The sequence below is a fragment of the Micromys minutus genome (assembly GCF_963924665.1).
Source record: "Micromys minutus genome assembly, chromosome: 29".
In the NCBI taxonomy this organism is placed as follows: Eukaryota; Metazoa; Chordata; class Mammalia; order Rodentia; family Muridae; genus Micromys; species Micromys minutus.
This window is the reverse complement of record NC_137964.1, coordinates 32,663,801-32,675,983: the sequence shown is the minus strand read 5'-3', so window position 1 is coordinate 32,675,983 and position 12,183 is coordinate 32,663,801. Positions and strand designations below refer to the sequence as shown.

The 12,183-nt window shown below is 53.1% G+C and overlaps 1 protein-coding gene across 2 annotated transcripts; it reads right to left on the bottom strand.

Annotated features, from left to right (window-relative positions):
• Positions 1-2,908: 2,908 nt before the first annotated feature.
• Positions 2,909-10,656, bottom strand: ACADS (acyl-CoA dehydrogenase short chain). 2 transcript variants are annotated; one of them, XM_080940676.1, is made up of 10 exons: positions 10,528-10,613; positions 9,182-9,360; positions 5,667-5,816; positions 5,376-5,487; positions 4,881-5,032; positions 4,423-4,593; positions 4,205-4,342; positions 3,789-3,884; positions 3,546-3,602; positions 2,909-3,467 (listed from the first exon to the last, which is right to left on the bottom strand). In XM_080940676.1, the coding sequence occupies exons 1-10, from the start codon at positions 10,571-10,573 to the stop codon at positions 3,315-3,317; spliced, it is 1,254 nt and encodes a 417-aa protein (XP_080796802.1). In that variant the 5' UTR covers positions 10,574-10,613; the 3' UTR covers positions 2,909-3,314. The 2 variants fall into 2 exon arrangements, with proteins under 2 accessions (XP_080796802.1, XP_080796803.1); XM_080940677.1 differs by having other exon boundaries at positions 2,910-3,467; positions 9,182-9,345; positions 10,528-10,656.
• Positions 10,657-12,183: the final 1,527 nt, after the last annotated feature.

The following is a 12,183-nucleotide window of genomic DNA, read 5'->3' as shown; positions in this document are numbered from 1 at the left end:
CGGAGAGATGGTCAGTGGTTAGAGCACTGACTGCTCTTCCAGTTCAAATCCCAGCAACCACATGGTGGCTCACAACCATCTGTGATGAGATCTGATGCCCTCTTCTGGCGTGTCTAAAGACAGTGACAGTGTACTCACATAAATAAACAAATCTTTGAAAAAAAGAAAAGGAAGATAAAGAAAGCAAGCCAAGGAGCACCTTTAATCCCAGCACTGGGAGGCAGAGGCAGGTGGATCTCTGTGAGTTCAAGGCCAATCTGGTCTACAAGGCAAGTTCCAGGATAACCAGGGCTACACAGAGAAACTCCCCCCCCCAAAAAAAACCCAAAAACCAAAAAAAAAAAAAAAAGAGAGAGAGAGAGAGAGAGAGAGAAAGAAAAAGCAAAGGGAGCCTTGAGCATGGAGAAGGGGTAAAAAACTTTAGGCAGACAGCTCAGTGGGCAGACATATGCACACATATGCACACACATGTACAAACATATGTTCATATACATATATACACACATGCACACATATACATACCTCCTTACACCGACATACATGCACACACACATTCACATACATATACAAATATATACAAACACACTGGTAAACATACAAGCACATGTATACATATATGTATACATATATATATACATGAAATATATACAAACGCACATATATACACACATTCAAACACATGCATACACATACATACACACATATGCACACATGTATACACACAGTCTAAATAAGTTGTAAACATGTTGGATGAGATTAACACAGTGAACATGGCTGAAGAAAAGATTAGTGAACCCGAAGACAGCAACAGAGTTGACCCAAGTGACAAATGCAGAAGAGAAAGTCAGGAGCGTTACCAAACCGCAGGAGATGGGTGGCAGGGTGGGCCAAGGACAGACAGTGAGCAGCTCAGGTATAAAGTCACAGCCAGGAGCAGGGCAGAAAACCAGTCACAGGAGGAATGGCCATTGGAACACAGAAGAAACTGAGGCAGGCACGCGTCTTTAATTCCAGCTCTTGGGAGGCAGGGGCAGCCGGATCTCTGAGTTCCAGGCCCGGCCAGACTACATAGTGACACCCCCCGATTCAAAGGGAGGGTGGGGTGGGGAAGGAAGGCGTGTTTAGCAGACTTAAACATTACAGATGATCCGAGGGCACAATGTAATTACGGTGGATATCGGCGGTTAACAAGCATGGAGCTTCTGTCTTGGAAAAGCTGGTCCCCCAGCTCTACCAGGACTGAGATGGTTAAAATAGTACAATTTACCACACTTGTAAGAAATAGTTGTTTTTGTGTGTGACGTGAGTGTTGGGATGGATCCCCTGCAGCTGGAGTTACCAGAAGTTCTGAGCCTGCCCCGTGTGTGCTCTGAAAGAGTAGCCCGTGGTCCCTGACCCCACCCCCTCAGCCAAACTAGTTTTAAAACACAGGACTGACATTGTTGATCCAGAACGGCAGCAGCTGGTCTTTGGAGGGGTGAACGTAATCAATGAAACGAGACACACTTGGAAGACCAGGAGCTTGAATCACCGAGCTACACAGCACAGCTGAGTTGAGTCACGCTGAGACCCTCGGACTGATCGGGTTGAGGGCACCAGCCTGGGCTCTTCAAAACCATCTCCACCACAAAGTAAGCTGCGGGCTGGTGTTCGGTCCAATGTGACTTTGAGCCAAACCTGGTGCCTGGTCCCCAGCCAACAGGACCATGGAATGCTGAGAAAACAGCCAATTTGAATGGAGTCCCAGACTCCCAGAGGTTAAATTTGTATTAGGCAACTGTCCCATCTTGCAAGTGTTCTTAGGACGTGGACCTGCTGGAGAACCTTGGTGTAAAGCACTGGAAACAATTCAGGTTCAAATGCATCCGAGGGCGGGTCCTAAGTGAGCAAACATGTCCTTTCAAAAGCCAAGCTGCCACCTAGCTGAGCAGCAGACTAAACCCTTTGCAACACTCCAGTGTGCGGACCGGAACTTGGCTTAAAGTCACTTCAGTGTGGAAAGGGACACTCCTTGGCCTCCTGAGCTGCCCTGCACCCTGAGGTTGGGCACCAGTCCTGAGATGCAGAAACCCATGTAAGGAAGCTCTTTGGCTACAGCTGACCCATTTCCCTGCTGGGTACACAGAGCTCATGTCACAAGGCTGTGACAACCCTTAGAACCAATGCCACAAAGTGAAAGCTGGCACAGAATCCGATTGGGTTCCCCGCGCTCTCCGGGCCACGCACCCGAGTCCCTCCCGAACCACTCTGACTGGGAGTCAAAGCTACAGAGCTAGAGACCACGGACCCTCTGAACACTTACCCATAGCTGCATAGTTCCTGGCTCACCGTGGCAGCCACAATGTAGGGCGAGCTAAGAGGGACCCACGTCACACTCTGCTCTCTGTACCCCTGGCTTGCACTTAAGACCACAGAAGAGCCAGACAGGGGAACCCAGACACAGTGGACAACAAAACCCTCCGGTAGACACTCACCTGGAACCAGGGGGAAGGAGAGCCATTTTGCAAGCTGCAGAGGCCTCCCTCTGCCCTCCAGAGGATGGCAGGGAGCTTCCTCAGACCCAGGTGTGCCTGCCACACCCACACCCCCGGATCACAATCTTACACTCCCAGCATGAACCTCACACTGTGCCTGTCACTTAAGGTCTAGGAAGGGCACAGCAGGCCACACGCCACATCCCCGCCCCCTTTCCCGCCCACTTGCTCATTCCACTCACCTAGTGACAGACCCAGCCTTCCCAAGCAAGGATGCCACCCTCCTGACACCACACTCCCTCCCTCTCTCTCTCATCCCCTCTCTTTCTCTGCTGGGTGAGAGCTTTGGCCTGAAGAAAGACACGGACACGGACACGGGTCAGGACACAGGTGAGGCTTTATTCGCCACAGGCGCCCAGAATACCCACCTGCGCTCACTTGACCTCTAGTGAGAGCCCTGTGACCCAATTGGGCACTCATCCCCTCCCCCTCCTGACCCCTGCCCTGTCCCTTGTGTTCTTGCCTCTGAGGGCTCATGGGAAAGGCGCTGGGAGAGCCAGAGTCACTCAGAGTCCATGGCCCTGGCCCTGCCTCCAGCAGGAAGGAAGGAAGAGGCACTGTTGGTAGGGGGTGAAGAGGTAGCCAAGCTCCGCTCTGAGCTGAGCTGACAATTGTCGCAGGTCACAGCAGCTGGCCTTCCCCCTCCCTGAGACTTTAGCCAAGTCTGACTAGGGGGCTACAGGGAGGGGCAGAACCATGCAGGTCCCTTTATGGTCCGACCAGGCCTCAAAGCGAAGCCTGCCCCCGTCCGCCGCAGGTAGGCAAGTCCCCACAAAGGGCTCAGCTCCGGTAGCTCCGGAGCAGATGCCCGGCGATCACCAGTCTCTGGATTTCGCTGGTACCTTCGTAGATCTCAGTGATTCGAGCATCTCGGTAGTACCGCTCGGCTGGCATCTCTGTCACGTACCCCATGCCGCCCAAAATCTGGATGGCCTAAGGGGGAAACGGGCAGTAGGAGGGCAAAGTCCCCCACACTGGGGAAAGGGCACTGCCCAGGGGCTCCGTGCTCACCTGGTGGCTAATGGCGGTTGCAGCCTCTGAGGCAGCCAGCTTGGCCATGGCGGACTCCTACCCCCAAAGAATGGCAAAGTCAACACCTTCACTTTCAGAGGGACCCCCTGGCTCAACGCCCTCTGTGAGCAGCACGCACAGCCTTCCCCATCGTATGGGAGGGCCTAGACCTCACTTCACAGTCCTGTGGGGCCCACTCCCCCCACCTCAGAGCGAGCCTCGGGAGCCCCGCCCCACAGGCACCTTGGTGAAAGGCTTCTTATTGTCCTTCAGCATGGCAGCGCGCCAGGTCAGCAGGCGGGCGCTCTCCAGGGCCAGGGCCATGTCTGCCAGCTTGAACTGCAACAATCCAGCCCCACCCATCAACCGATGCTCTCCCTTCCAGTGGTCAGGGATGGGGTGGGAGTGGTGGGTGTGGGAGAGGTAGGGGTGGGTGTGGGAGAGGAGAGGGTGGTGGTGGTGGGTGTGGGAGAGGTAGGGGTGGGTGTGGGAGAGGAGAGGGTGGTGGTGGTGGGTGTGGGAGAGGTAGGGGTGGGTGTGGTATGTGTAGATGTGGTAGGGGTGGGTGTGGTAGGGGTGAGACTAGCAAGTGAAAAAACAAAGCTTCCTTCCCTTAGCCCTGTGCCCGGCTCCAGAAGCCCCATCCTCCAACCCCCTACCTGGATGTTTTGGAGCTTGGTGAGGGGCGCTCCAAAGGCATTGCGGCTCTCAGCGTATTTCACAGCACAATCCAGGGAGGCCTGGGCAATGCCCAGAGCCTGGGAGGCGATACCAATGCGGCCCATGTCCAGGGTTTGCTGTGGGGACCGCCCAGTCAGTAGCTGTAGGCTGGGCCCAGGGCCCGGCCCCAGGGTGCTGTCCCGGTGGCCAGGCTCACCATAGCTATCTTGAAGCCCATCCCAGGCTCCCCCAGCAGGTTCTCCTTGGGGATGCGACAGTCCTCAAAGATGAGGTTAGCTGTGGATGAGGCCCGGATGCCCAGTTTGTCTTCCTTCTTGCCCAGAGTAAGCCCAGGAGTTGGCATGGGAACCAGGAAGGCGCTGATACCCTGGAAAGGCCACAAGAACTAGAATGAATTTGCAGAGCTTCAGCTAGAGCAGCCACCCGAGCTCAAGTCCCGCCCCAAGCTCAAGCCCCGCCCCCAAGTTCAAGTCCCGCCCCAAGCTCAAGCCCCGCCCCCACTCCAGCCCCGCCCCCACTCCAGCCCCTGTGCCCTTGGCTGCCTTTTAGGGGGGAAGAAAGGCTTCACATCAGCCCCAGCAGCAACTCCAGCAGGTCCAAGAAAGTTTTGACCTAGAAATTGCAAGGACCACCCCAAGGGGTCTGCTGGCCCACCTTGTTCTGCCGGGACCTGTCTGTGCTGGCAAAGACCACTGTGGCGGAAGCCTCCCAGGAGTTGGTGATCCAGGCTTTGGTGCCGTTAAGGACCCACGAGTCACCCTCTTCCCGGGCAGTGGTGGAAGCGGCTCCTGCATCACTGCCGTTGCCTGCCAGAAACACAGACTCGGGGACCCATCTCTCAAGCTTAGAGCCCTGGCTGCCAAGCACAACTTCCCTGCGACATGGGCTCTAAAGCTGGGACCTTATACCAAACCTTTAAAACTCGTGCACAAGGACACGGGGATCAGAACAGCCATGGGACATCTTCAAGCCAAAAACCTTCACCCCAGCTGGGCAGCCTCATGGTATGTCCAGGCAGCTGCCACCCATCCCAGCAAGCCACCTTGAGACCTGCTCCGGTGGTTCAAGACCCCAGAGCAACAGGCCCCAAGCCTGCCTCTCCCTCTGGGGACATCCCTGAGGTAAGGAGACGGAGGGTCCATACAGTACCTGGTTCGCTGAGAGCAAAACAGCCGATTTTGTCACCACTGGTGAAAGGGGTGACCCACTGTTGCTTCTGCTGTGGGGATCCAAACTTCAGGATGGGACCCAAGTAGAGAGACTGACGGGAGAGCAGAGAGCAGTTTGAGGCCCTCCCTGGGGAATAAGGACTCAGGACACTACCAGGAGACAAGTCCAGGAGCCCAGGCTGGCTGTGCTTGGCTACAGAGACACATGGCCAGGGTCCACGCACAGCCATGCAGCTCCCCCAACTGTGTCCCGTGACCCAGAAAGACTCACGTTGTTGACGCTCATGATAACCCCGGTAGAGGCGCAGCCGCGGCTGATCTCCTCCAGGGCGATCGAGTAGGCCAGGTAATCCAGACCAGCGCCGCTCAGCTCCTCTGGTACGTCCATGGCCAGCAGCCCGAGCTCACCCATCTTCTTCACCTGGCACCAGGGAGAGAGGGCACATCAGGGACAGCCGCTTCGAGCCTCCTCGCCCCAGCTGCTCCAGCCCCGGAGGCAGAACCTGCGCGCTCGGGCCACAGACCCGAACCATTCGCACCGATCCTGGTCCCCCAGCTGAGACGTGCACGCAGCGCCATCCGCTCCAAAGATGCCGCGTCCACATTCACAGCGCGTGCTTCTCAGCCCTCGGCTGCAGCAGGGTCAGGTAGAAGGTGCCCGTTGGGGAAGTTGAGGCAAGAAGCAGAAGCCCTCTGCCACTGACTTTTCTTCAGTCCCTATGTGCGTGAGTGCATATGCCACTACCATCAGATACTTTTAGTCAACCTTCAGTGTCCCTTGAGAGGCTGGTCCCATGATGCCCTGCAGCTACAGAACACACAGGAGCTCCAGACAATGGCACCCAAAGTATGCCCTTCATATACTTAAATTTTTCCTTTTTTTTTTATTTTAAAGGTTTATTTATGTTATTTATAAGTACACTGTTCAGACACACCAGAAGAGGGCATCAGATCCCATTACAGACGGTTGTGAGCCACCATGTGGTTGCTGGGAATTGAACTCAGGACCTCTGGAAGAGCAGTCAGTGCTCTAACCACTGAGCCATCTCTCCAGCCCCTTTCCTTTATTTTTATTTTGTGCTTTGAGTGTTTTGCCTGAATGTGTGTCTGTGAACCATGTGTGTGCAGTGCCCACAGAGGCAAGAGGAGGACATCAAATCCTCTGGGACTAGAGCGTTCCGGACGGTTGTGAGCCATCGTGTGTACGCTGGGAACAGAACCGTGACTCTGTTCAGGGAAATGTGAGGGTCAGAGGGAGGAGGCGGAGGGGAAATGGTATCAAACACTCATGTATTAAACTCTCTCAAAAATCAATTTTCTTTCAAGGCAGGGTCCCAAGTAAGCCCAGGCTGGCCTGGAACTTGCTATGACCTTGAAACTTCCTCCCCTCCTGCCTCTACTTCCTGGGTGCTGGAATTCTAGGTAAACAGTGCTTACTGCGCTTGGCTTCTGAGGTGTTCGAAGTCACAGGTAGGCATCAGACATGCCAAGTGAGTTACATTCCACCCCGCTTTCTAAGATTCATTTATCTGTGTTTTAGTTCCATATATGAGCACCCCATCCCATCTCTCCCTTGCCTCCCCACACTCTAACCCTCTCACACACCCCAGTTCCCAAACTCATGGGCTCCGACTCTCTGGCTGCCTGTTTACTTATTTAGAATGGCTGAGCCTCCTGCCTCTACTTCCAAGCGCTGGGATCATACGCATCGGCCGCCCTGCACTGCAAACAGACTGAAGTAAAGGTTCAGGGGACCCAGGTTCCCTACCCAGTGCCCACATGGCAGCTCACAACCATCTGTAGCCCCAGTCCCTGGGAGATCCAATGCCCTCTTTTGGCTCCTTGGGCACCAGACGTACACATAGTGTTCAGACACGTATGTCTGTGTAACACCAGACACATAAAAGTATAGTTTTTTAAATTTATTAAAAACCTATTTGAAAACATTTTTCCTTTACTGAGGAGGAGCCGAGCGTGACAGGCCCTGCAAGGCCCAGGGCTGTAAACAAGGCACTGCGGCCACCACCGAGAAAATTACCGTCTCAAGGTTAAGGACTCTGAAGCTGGCTGTAAACGCTGGTACTATAAACTCATTTCTTTCTTCCCTTTGTTAGTTTAGGTGTAAGAAGACTGAAGTCCAGTTTGGTTGTGAAACAGCCAAAAGTCAGACATTGGCGCCTTCCCCCCCGAGTCTGGCCCACGCTCCTGAGCGGCCGCCCCTCGCCCTGCTGTAGACCTGCTATTATGATCCTGTGAGAATTAAAACCATTCCTCAGCGAGAGCTTAGGAACCTCTAAGCTTTGGGTCCTGCAGAGGTGGCTTAGAAGGTTGTTTCTCAGAATTCTGTCTCACAGTGTCACGTCTGGTTTGATTTATTAGGACAAGCAGAAACTTACTAGGACAAACTCTGGCATGCTGCTTCGAAGAGAACATGGGTTATGTTGCGTTCATGTAAACCCTCCTGGAGCGCACAAACATCAGCTTCGAGGGTTGTTGTTGTTTTATGATGATGATGATGATGCCTTCGCTTTTATTGATTTGGGGATTGTGTAGGGGTTTGGACTATTTTTATTTAACCTCTCTATGTAGCTCAGGCTACATGTTTTGTCCCCGGAGTCCCACTGAAGCAGGGAAGCCACCTTCATGTTGGAATGATATTGTCCAGCCTCCCCAGTCCCCGCCACAAGACAAGTTCCTCCCCTTGGTGATCCCCCTTGGACCTCTGCCTCAGTGGGGATGGAAAGGCGCAGTCTGTGAGGGTCGGGGAGCAGACCCTCAGGCTCCAAACCACGGCAAACCCAGGAAGCTGCAGGTCTCCATTCTCTGGCTGCCTTAGCTACAAGTACAACAGAGCTGCAATGGCTCCGTGGTTAAGGGCTGCCCTGCCACAGGTCCCGAGTTCAAGCCCCATCACCCACATGAGGCAGCTCACAGCCACCCGTAACTCTGGCTCCGGGGGATCTCATGGCCTCTTCTGGCTTCTCAGGGCACCTGCACACACTTGACACACTCTCTCTCACATACACACATACATAAAAATAAAACCAAAGTGAGAAGGGGCCCAACTACAGGAGCTGGTCCAGTGGGTGACACACCTGCCAAGCCTGATAACCTGAGGCTGACCCCTGGAATCCATGTATAGGAGAAGGGAAAGAACCCACTCCTACAGTTGTCCCCTGACCTCCCCATGCAGGCTGTAGCAGACGTTGTCCTAATACATGTCACACAGACACATGCGCAATAGTGATAACAGTTTAGGAACCTCGGTATTCAGAGGACCGTCACGTCAGGTGAGGTGGGATATGCCTTTATCAATACACAAGAGGCACTGGCAAAGAAGAGTTCTTTGTGTCTGAGGCCAGTCTGATCTATACAGCAAAAATTCCAGGCCAGTCAAGGCTGCATACTGAGACCCTGTCTCAAGAAAACAAAATAGGGGCTGGAGAGATGACTCGGAGGTTAAGAGCACTTGGTGATTTTGCAGAGGACCAGGGTTCAATTCCTAGCACCCATGTGGGGACTCATAACTGCTTCTAACTCCAGCTTCAGGACATATGATGCTCTTTTCTAGCCCTGACAGGCAGTCCAGGCACATGATACCTAGACAGACAAACACGCACACATATATACTCACTAAATTCAAAAACACATCTTCTTTAAGTTTGCAAATCTTGGCTCAGGGCAGGATGCTGAACAAAGCAAACGTTCAGAGCCATGTTCTGAGGCTCCTACCAGAGACTGTGGTACCTCTGACTGGTCACTGTGAGCCACGGAGGATGCTCTCACCTGAGCTGTGGGGAAGAGATGCTCCTTGTCCAGCTGGGCTGCAATTGGGACCAGCTCCTTCTCAGCAAAGTCACGGCATGTCTGGCGCAACATCTGATGTGTCTCAGGCAGCTCCACAGACTGGTAAACAGTATGCAACCTTCGCCAATCTCGAACATGGAGAGCTATCAGATAAGGGTCTGAGTTAGGGAAGGACATTGTGAAAGATCCTAAGACTCGTTTCTCTTTATGTGTCTGTGTATCTGTGTTTATGTATGTACACATGCATGCAGGTGTCCACAGAGGCCAGAAGAGGGCGTCAGCTCCCCTGGACCTAGAGTTATAGGATAGTTCCCACTACCTAGTGAGTAGCTTCCAATTGTCTGTAACTAAAATTCCAGGGGATCCAGCACACTTTTTTGGCCACTGTGGGATGTGGCACATTTATGCAGGCAAAACGTTCATACACATAAAATAAAAATAAACTTTTAAGAAAAAAAAAAAAAAAAGCACCACTCCTCCCCACCCCCAACCCCATCTCAAAGAAAAAACAAACAAAACAAAAAACAAACAAAAAAACCCAACAACTTTATGGATACAAAGTCAATAGGGCTGTTACAGAAAAGCCCAGGTTAACTGAATGCTTAACTGCTCACCAAACACTTGAATCCTCAATAGAATTCCATTTACAACACCTTAAAAGAGTTTTAAGTTTCACTGGGTCTGGAGTTCTATAAAATGTGAACAAGAGCAGCACCCAGCTCCCGGGAGTGGAAGGATTAAAGGAGTCCTAACTGACTTAACACCAGTCTGAATTGTTCATGTAGATCTGGATTAGCCAAAGGAAGCGGAGGTCATAGTGGCAAGGCTGCTCTAGATGAAACAAAACACTATTAAAAATAACTAAAGGCTAACATTATGGAAACACATGTTAGAGGCCAACCACGATGCGTCCCGTGATTTAATACAGCTCTGAGGATGGAAACAGTTCACACTTGGACCACTTGATGCCTGAGAGGTTGAGCGTCATGTCCAAGGTCACAGGTCGGAGTTCAATGCCAGGACCCCGCAATGGAGGACCAACTCACCCAGAACAACTTCAGCTGGTGCTGAAATGGGGTTAGGGGGTGTTGATAGGGGGAGTGTAACGGGGAGCTGGCGATGAGGGTCCCATAGAAAGTAAGCCGTGCAGGAGCCTGGATTCCTGCAGAGCCTGGGCCTTGCACTGGCCAGAGGCTACCGAACTAGGACAAAGGCCGCGCGCAGCCGCAGGGGTGCTACCCGTTCGTCTGCCCAGGGCCATAGGAGGACCCGCCGCCAGGATCTCCGCCCTATGACCGGCCCTGGAGCTCCGCGAGCGTACTCACCTCTACAGAGAGGGCCACAGGCCCGGGTGAGCAACGCGGCGGCCATGGTCACAGACCTCCGGGACCTCCTGCAGCAGCTCCGGAGTTCCGGACGGCAGGGGCAGGGCCTGGGCCACGCCCATTTGGCTACAGGAGCAGGACCAACGAAGAGCCTTGGTCACGCCCACCGCGCGGGAGAGGCGGGGCCGGCGTCGAGCCTAAGCCACTCCCATCTGGCCGCAGGGGCGGGACCTGAGACACGCTAGGGACCTGGGGTGGGGGCTTCACGTGTTAGCAGGACGTTAACGTCTGCCAATCGGGAGACTACAAAGTTTGTCAGCTCCTCCTCCTGCCCTCATCTCCAGCAAAGCTGCCGACAACGCAGAGGCATAAAAATTAAACAAGCAATCATCCTCGGCTTAAAACCCTCGGTCCGCGAACGCATCCCCCAAACCCAGTTCTATACAAAGAGCTAACACACAGACACACACACACAAAGACAGAGAGACAGAGGCACAGAGGCACAGAGAGACAGAGAGACCAAACCTGTAATTCTAGCGACTCCTGAGCCCGAGGCAGGAGGATTGCAAGCTCAAAGTCTCCCTGTGTTACAGAGTAAATTTAAGGCCAGCTTGGGCAACTTTGCGGTATCTTACTTCAAAATAAAAGTATAAAGAGGGCGAGAGGAATATAGCTCAGCGGTAGAGCCCCTGCCTAGCAGACATAGGACTCCGGTTTTAGGGAGAGGAGTCAGAACCTACTACCCCTGCCCCACTCACCTGTGCATCGTGACAGCACAATCCCTGGCTCCCTCACCTTTGCTTAGAGCACACAAGGCAGGCAGCTTTTTAGATCCACCCTTTCATTTACACTCCACCCTGGGATTTCGTTTTCTTTTCAGATGAACTATTCATCTCTCCCACGAGTCTGTGGATTCCGAAAGGGCTGGAGGGCTCAGTATCTAGGCCCATCGCATGGGGATGCCATTGCTGCAAGAAGACCCCTTCAGCCCTGAGATGTGAGTGTGAAACAGAGCTATTGTCTTATGCAACTACTAGCTGGGGAGCAGAGCCCTGTTTGGGGACAGGGGTACCGCCCATTAATGACAAAGGTTTCATCCTAGCACCTCAGAACAACTTTGCTCTGTTCCAGAGACTGTCCGTGTGATTTGGCTCACAGGGTCTGACCTTCATGCCCTCCTGGTTCACATTTGTCCTACTGACCTTACACTGAGCCTCACCGCCCAGCACTGCCTAGAATAAATGGAGGGAACAGTGTGGTGGTGTGGTTCTCATTTGTTCATTCCTCCTCTTTTAAAAAAAGCCTTTTAAATGATGTGTCTGTGGTGGTCCAGTGACCTTCTCTGCCTGGTCAACAGGACTGGATGGAAGCTAGTGCATCCATTGACCTGGGTGTAGTAGACCATCTGATGGGGAATGCAGAGACAGGAGGATTCTAGGAGTTCCCTGACATCCACTCTAAGTGAATCAGTGAGCTCCCAGTTCAGTAAGACGGGCTGTGGTGGTGCATGCCTTCAACCCCAGACCTCCGGAGATCTCTGTGATTTTGAAGCCGGCCTGGTCTACAGAGTGAATTCCAAGACAGGCAAGGCTACAGAGAAACTGTCTCGAAAAAAACAAAACAAAAGATGACCAGGCCAGGTGGCCCACAGGGTCT

Bases quoted from the DNA above. Each gene is read 5' to 3' on its own strand.
- ACADS (XM_080940676.1), bottom strand. From the start codon at position 10,573: ATGGCCGCCGCGTTGCTCACCCGGGCCTGTGGCCCTCTCTGTAGAG. The intron at 9,361-10,527 runs GTGAGTACGCTC...TCCCTAACTCAG, and splicing joins CTGTGGCCCTCTCTGTAGAG to ACCCTTATCTGATAGCTCTC. The intron at 5,817-9,181 runs GTGAGAGCATCC...CCCTGGTGCCAG, and splicing joins ATCTCTTCCCCACAGCTCAG to GTGAAGAAGATGGGTGAGCT.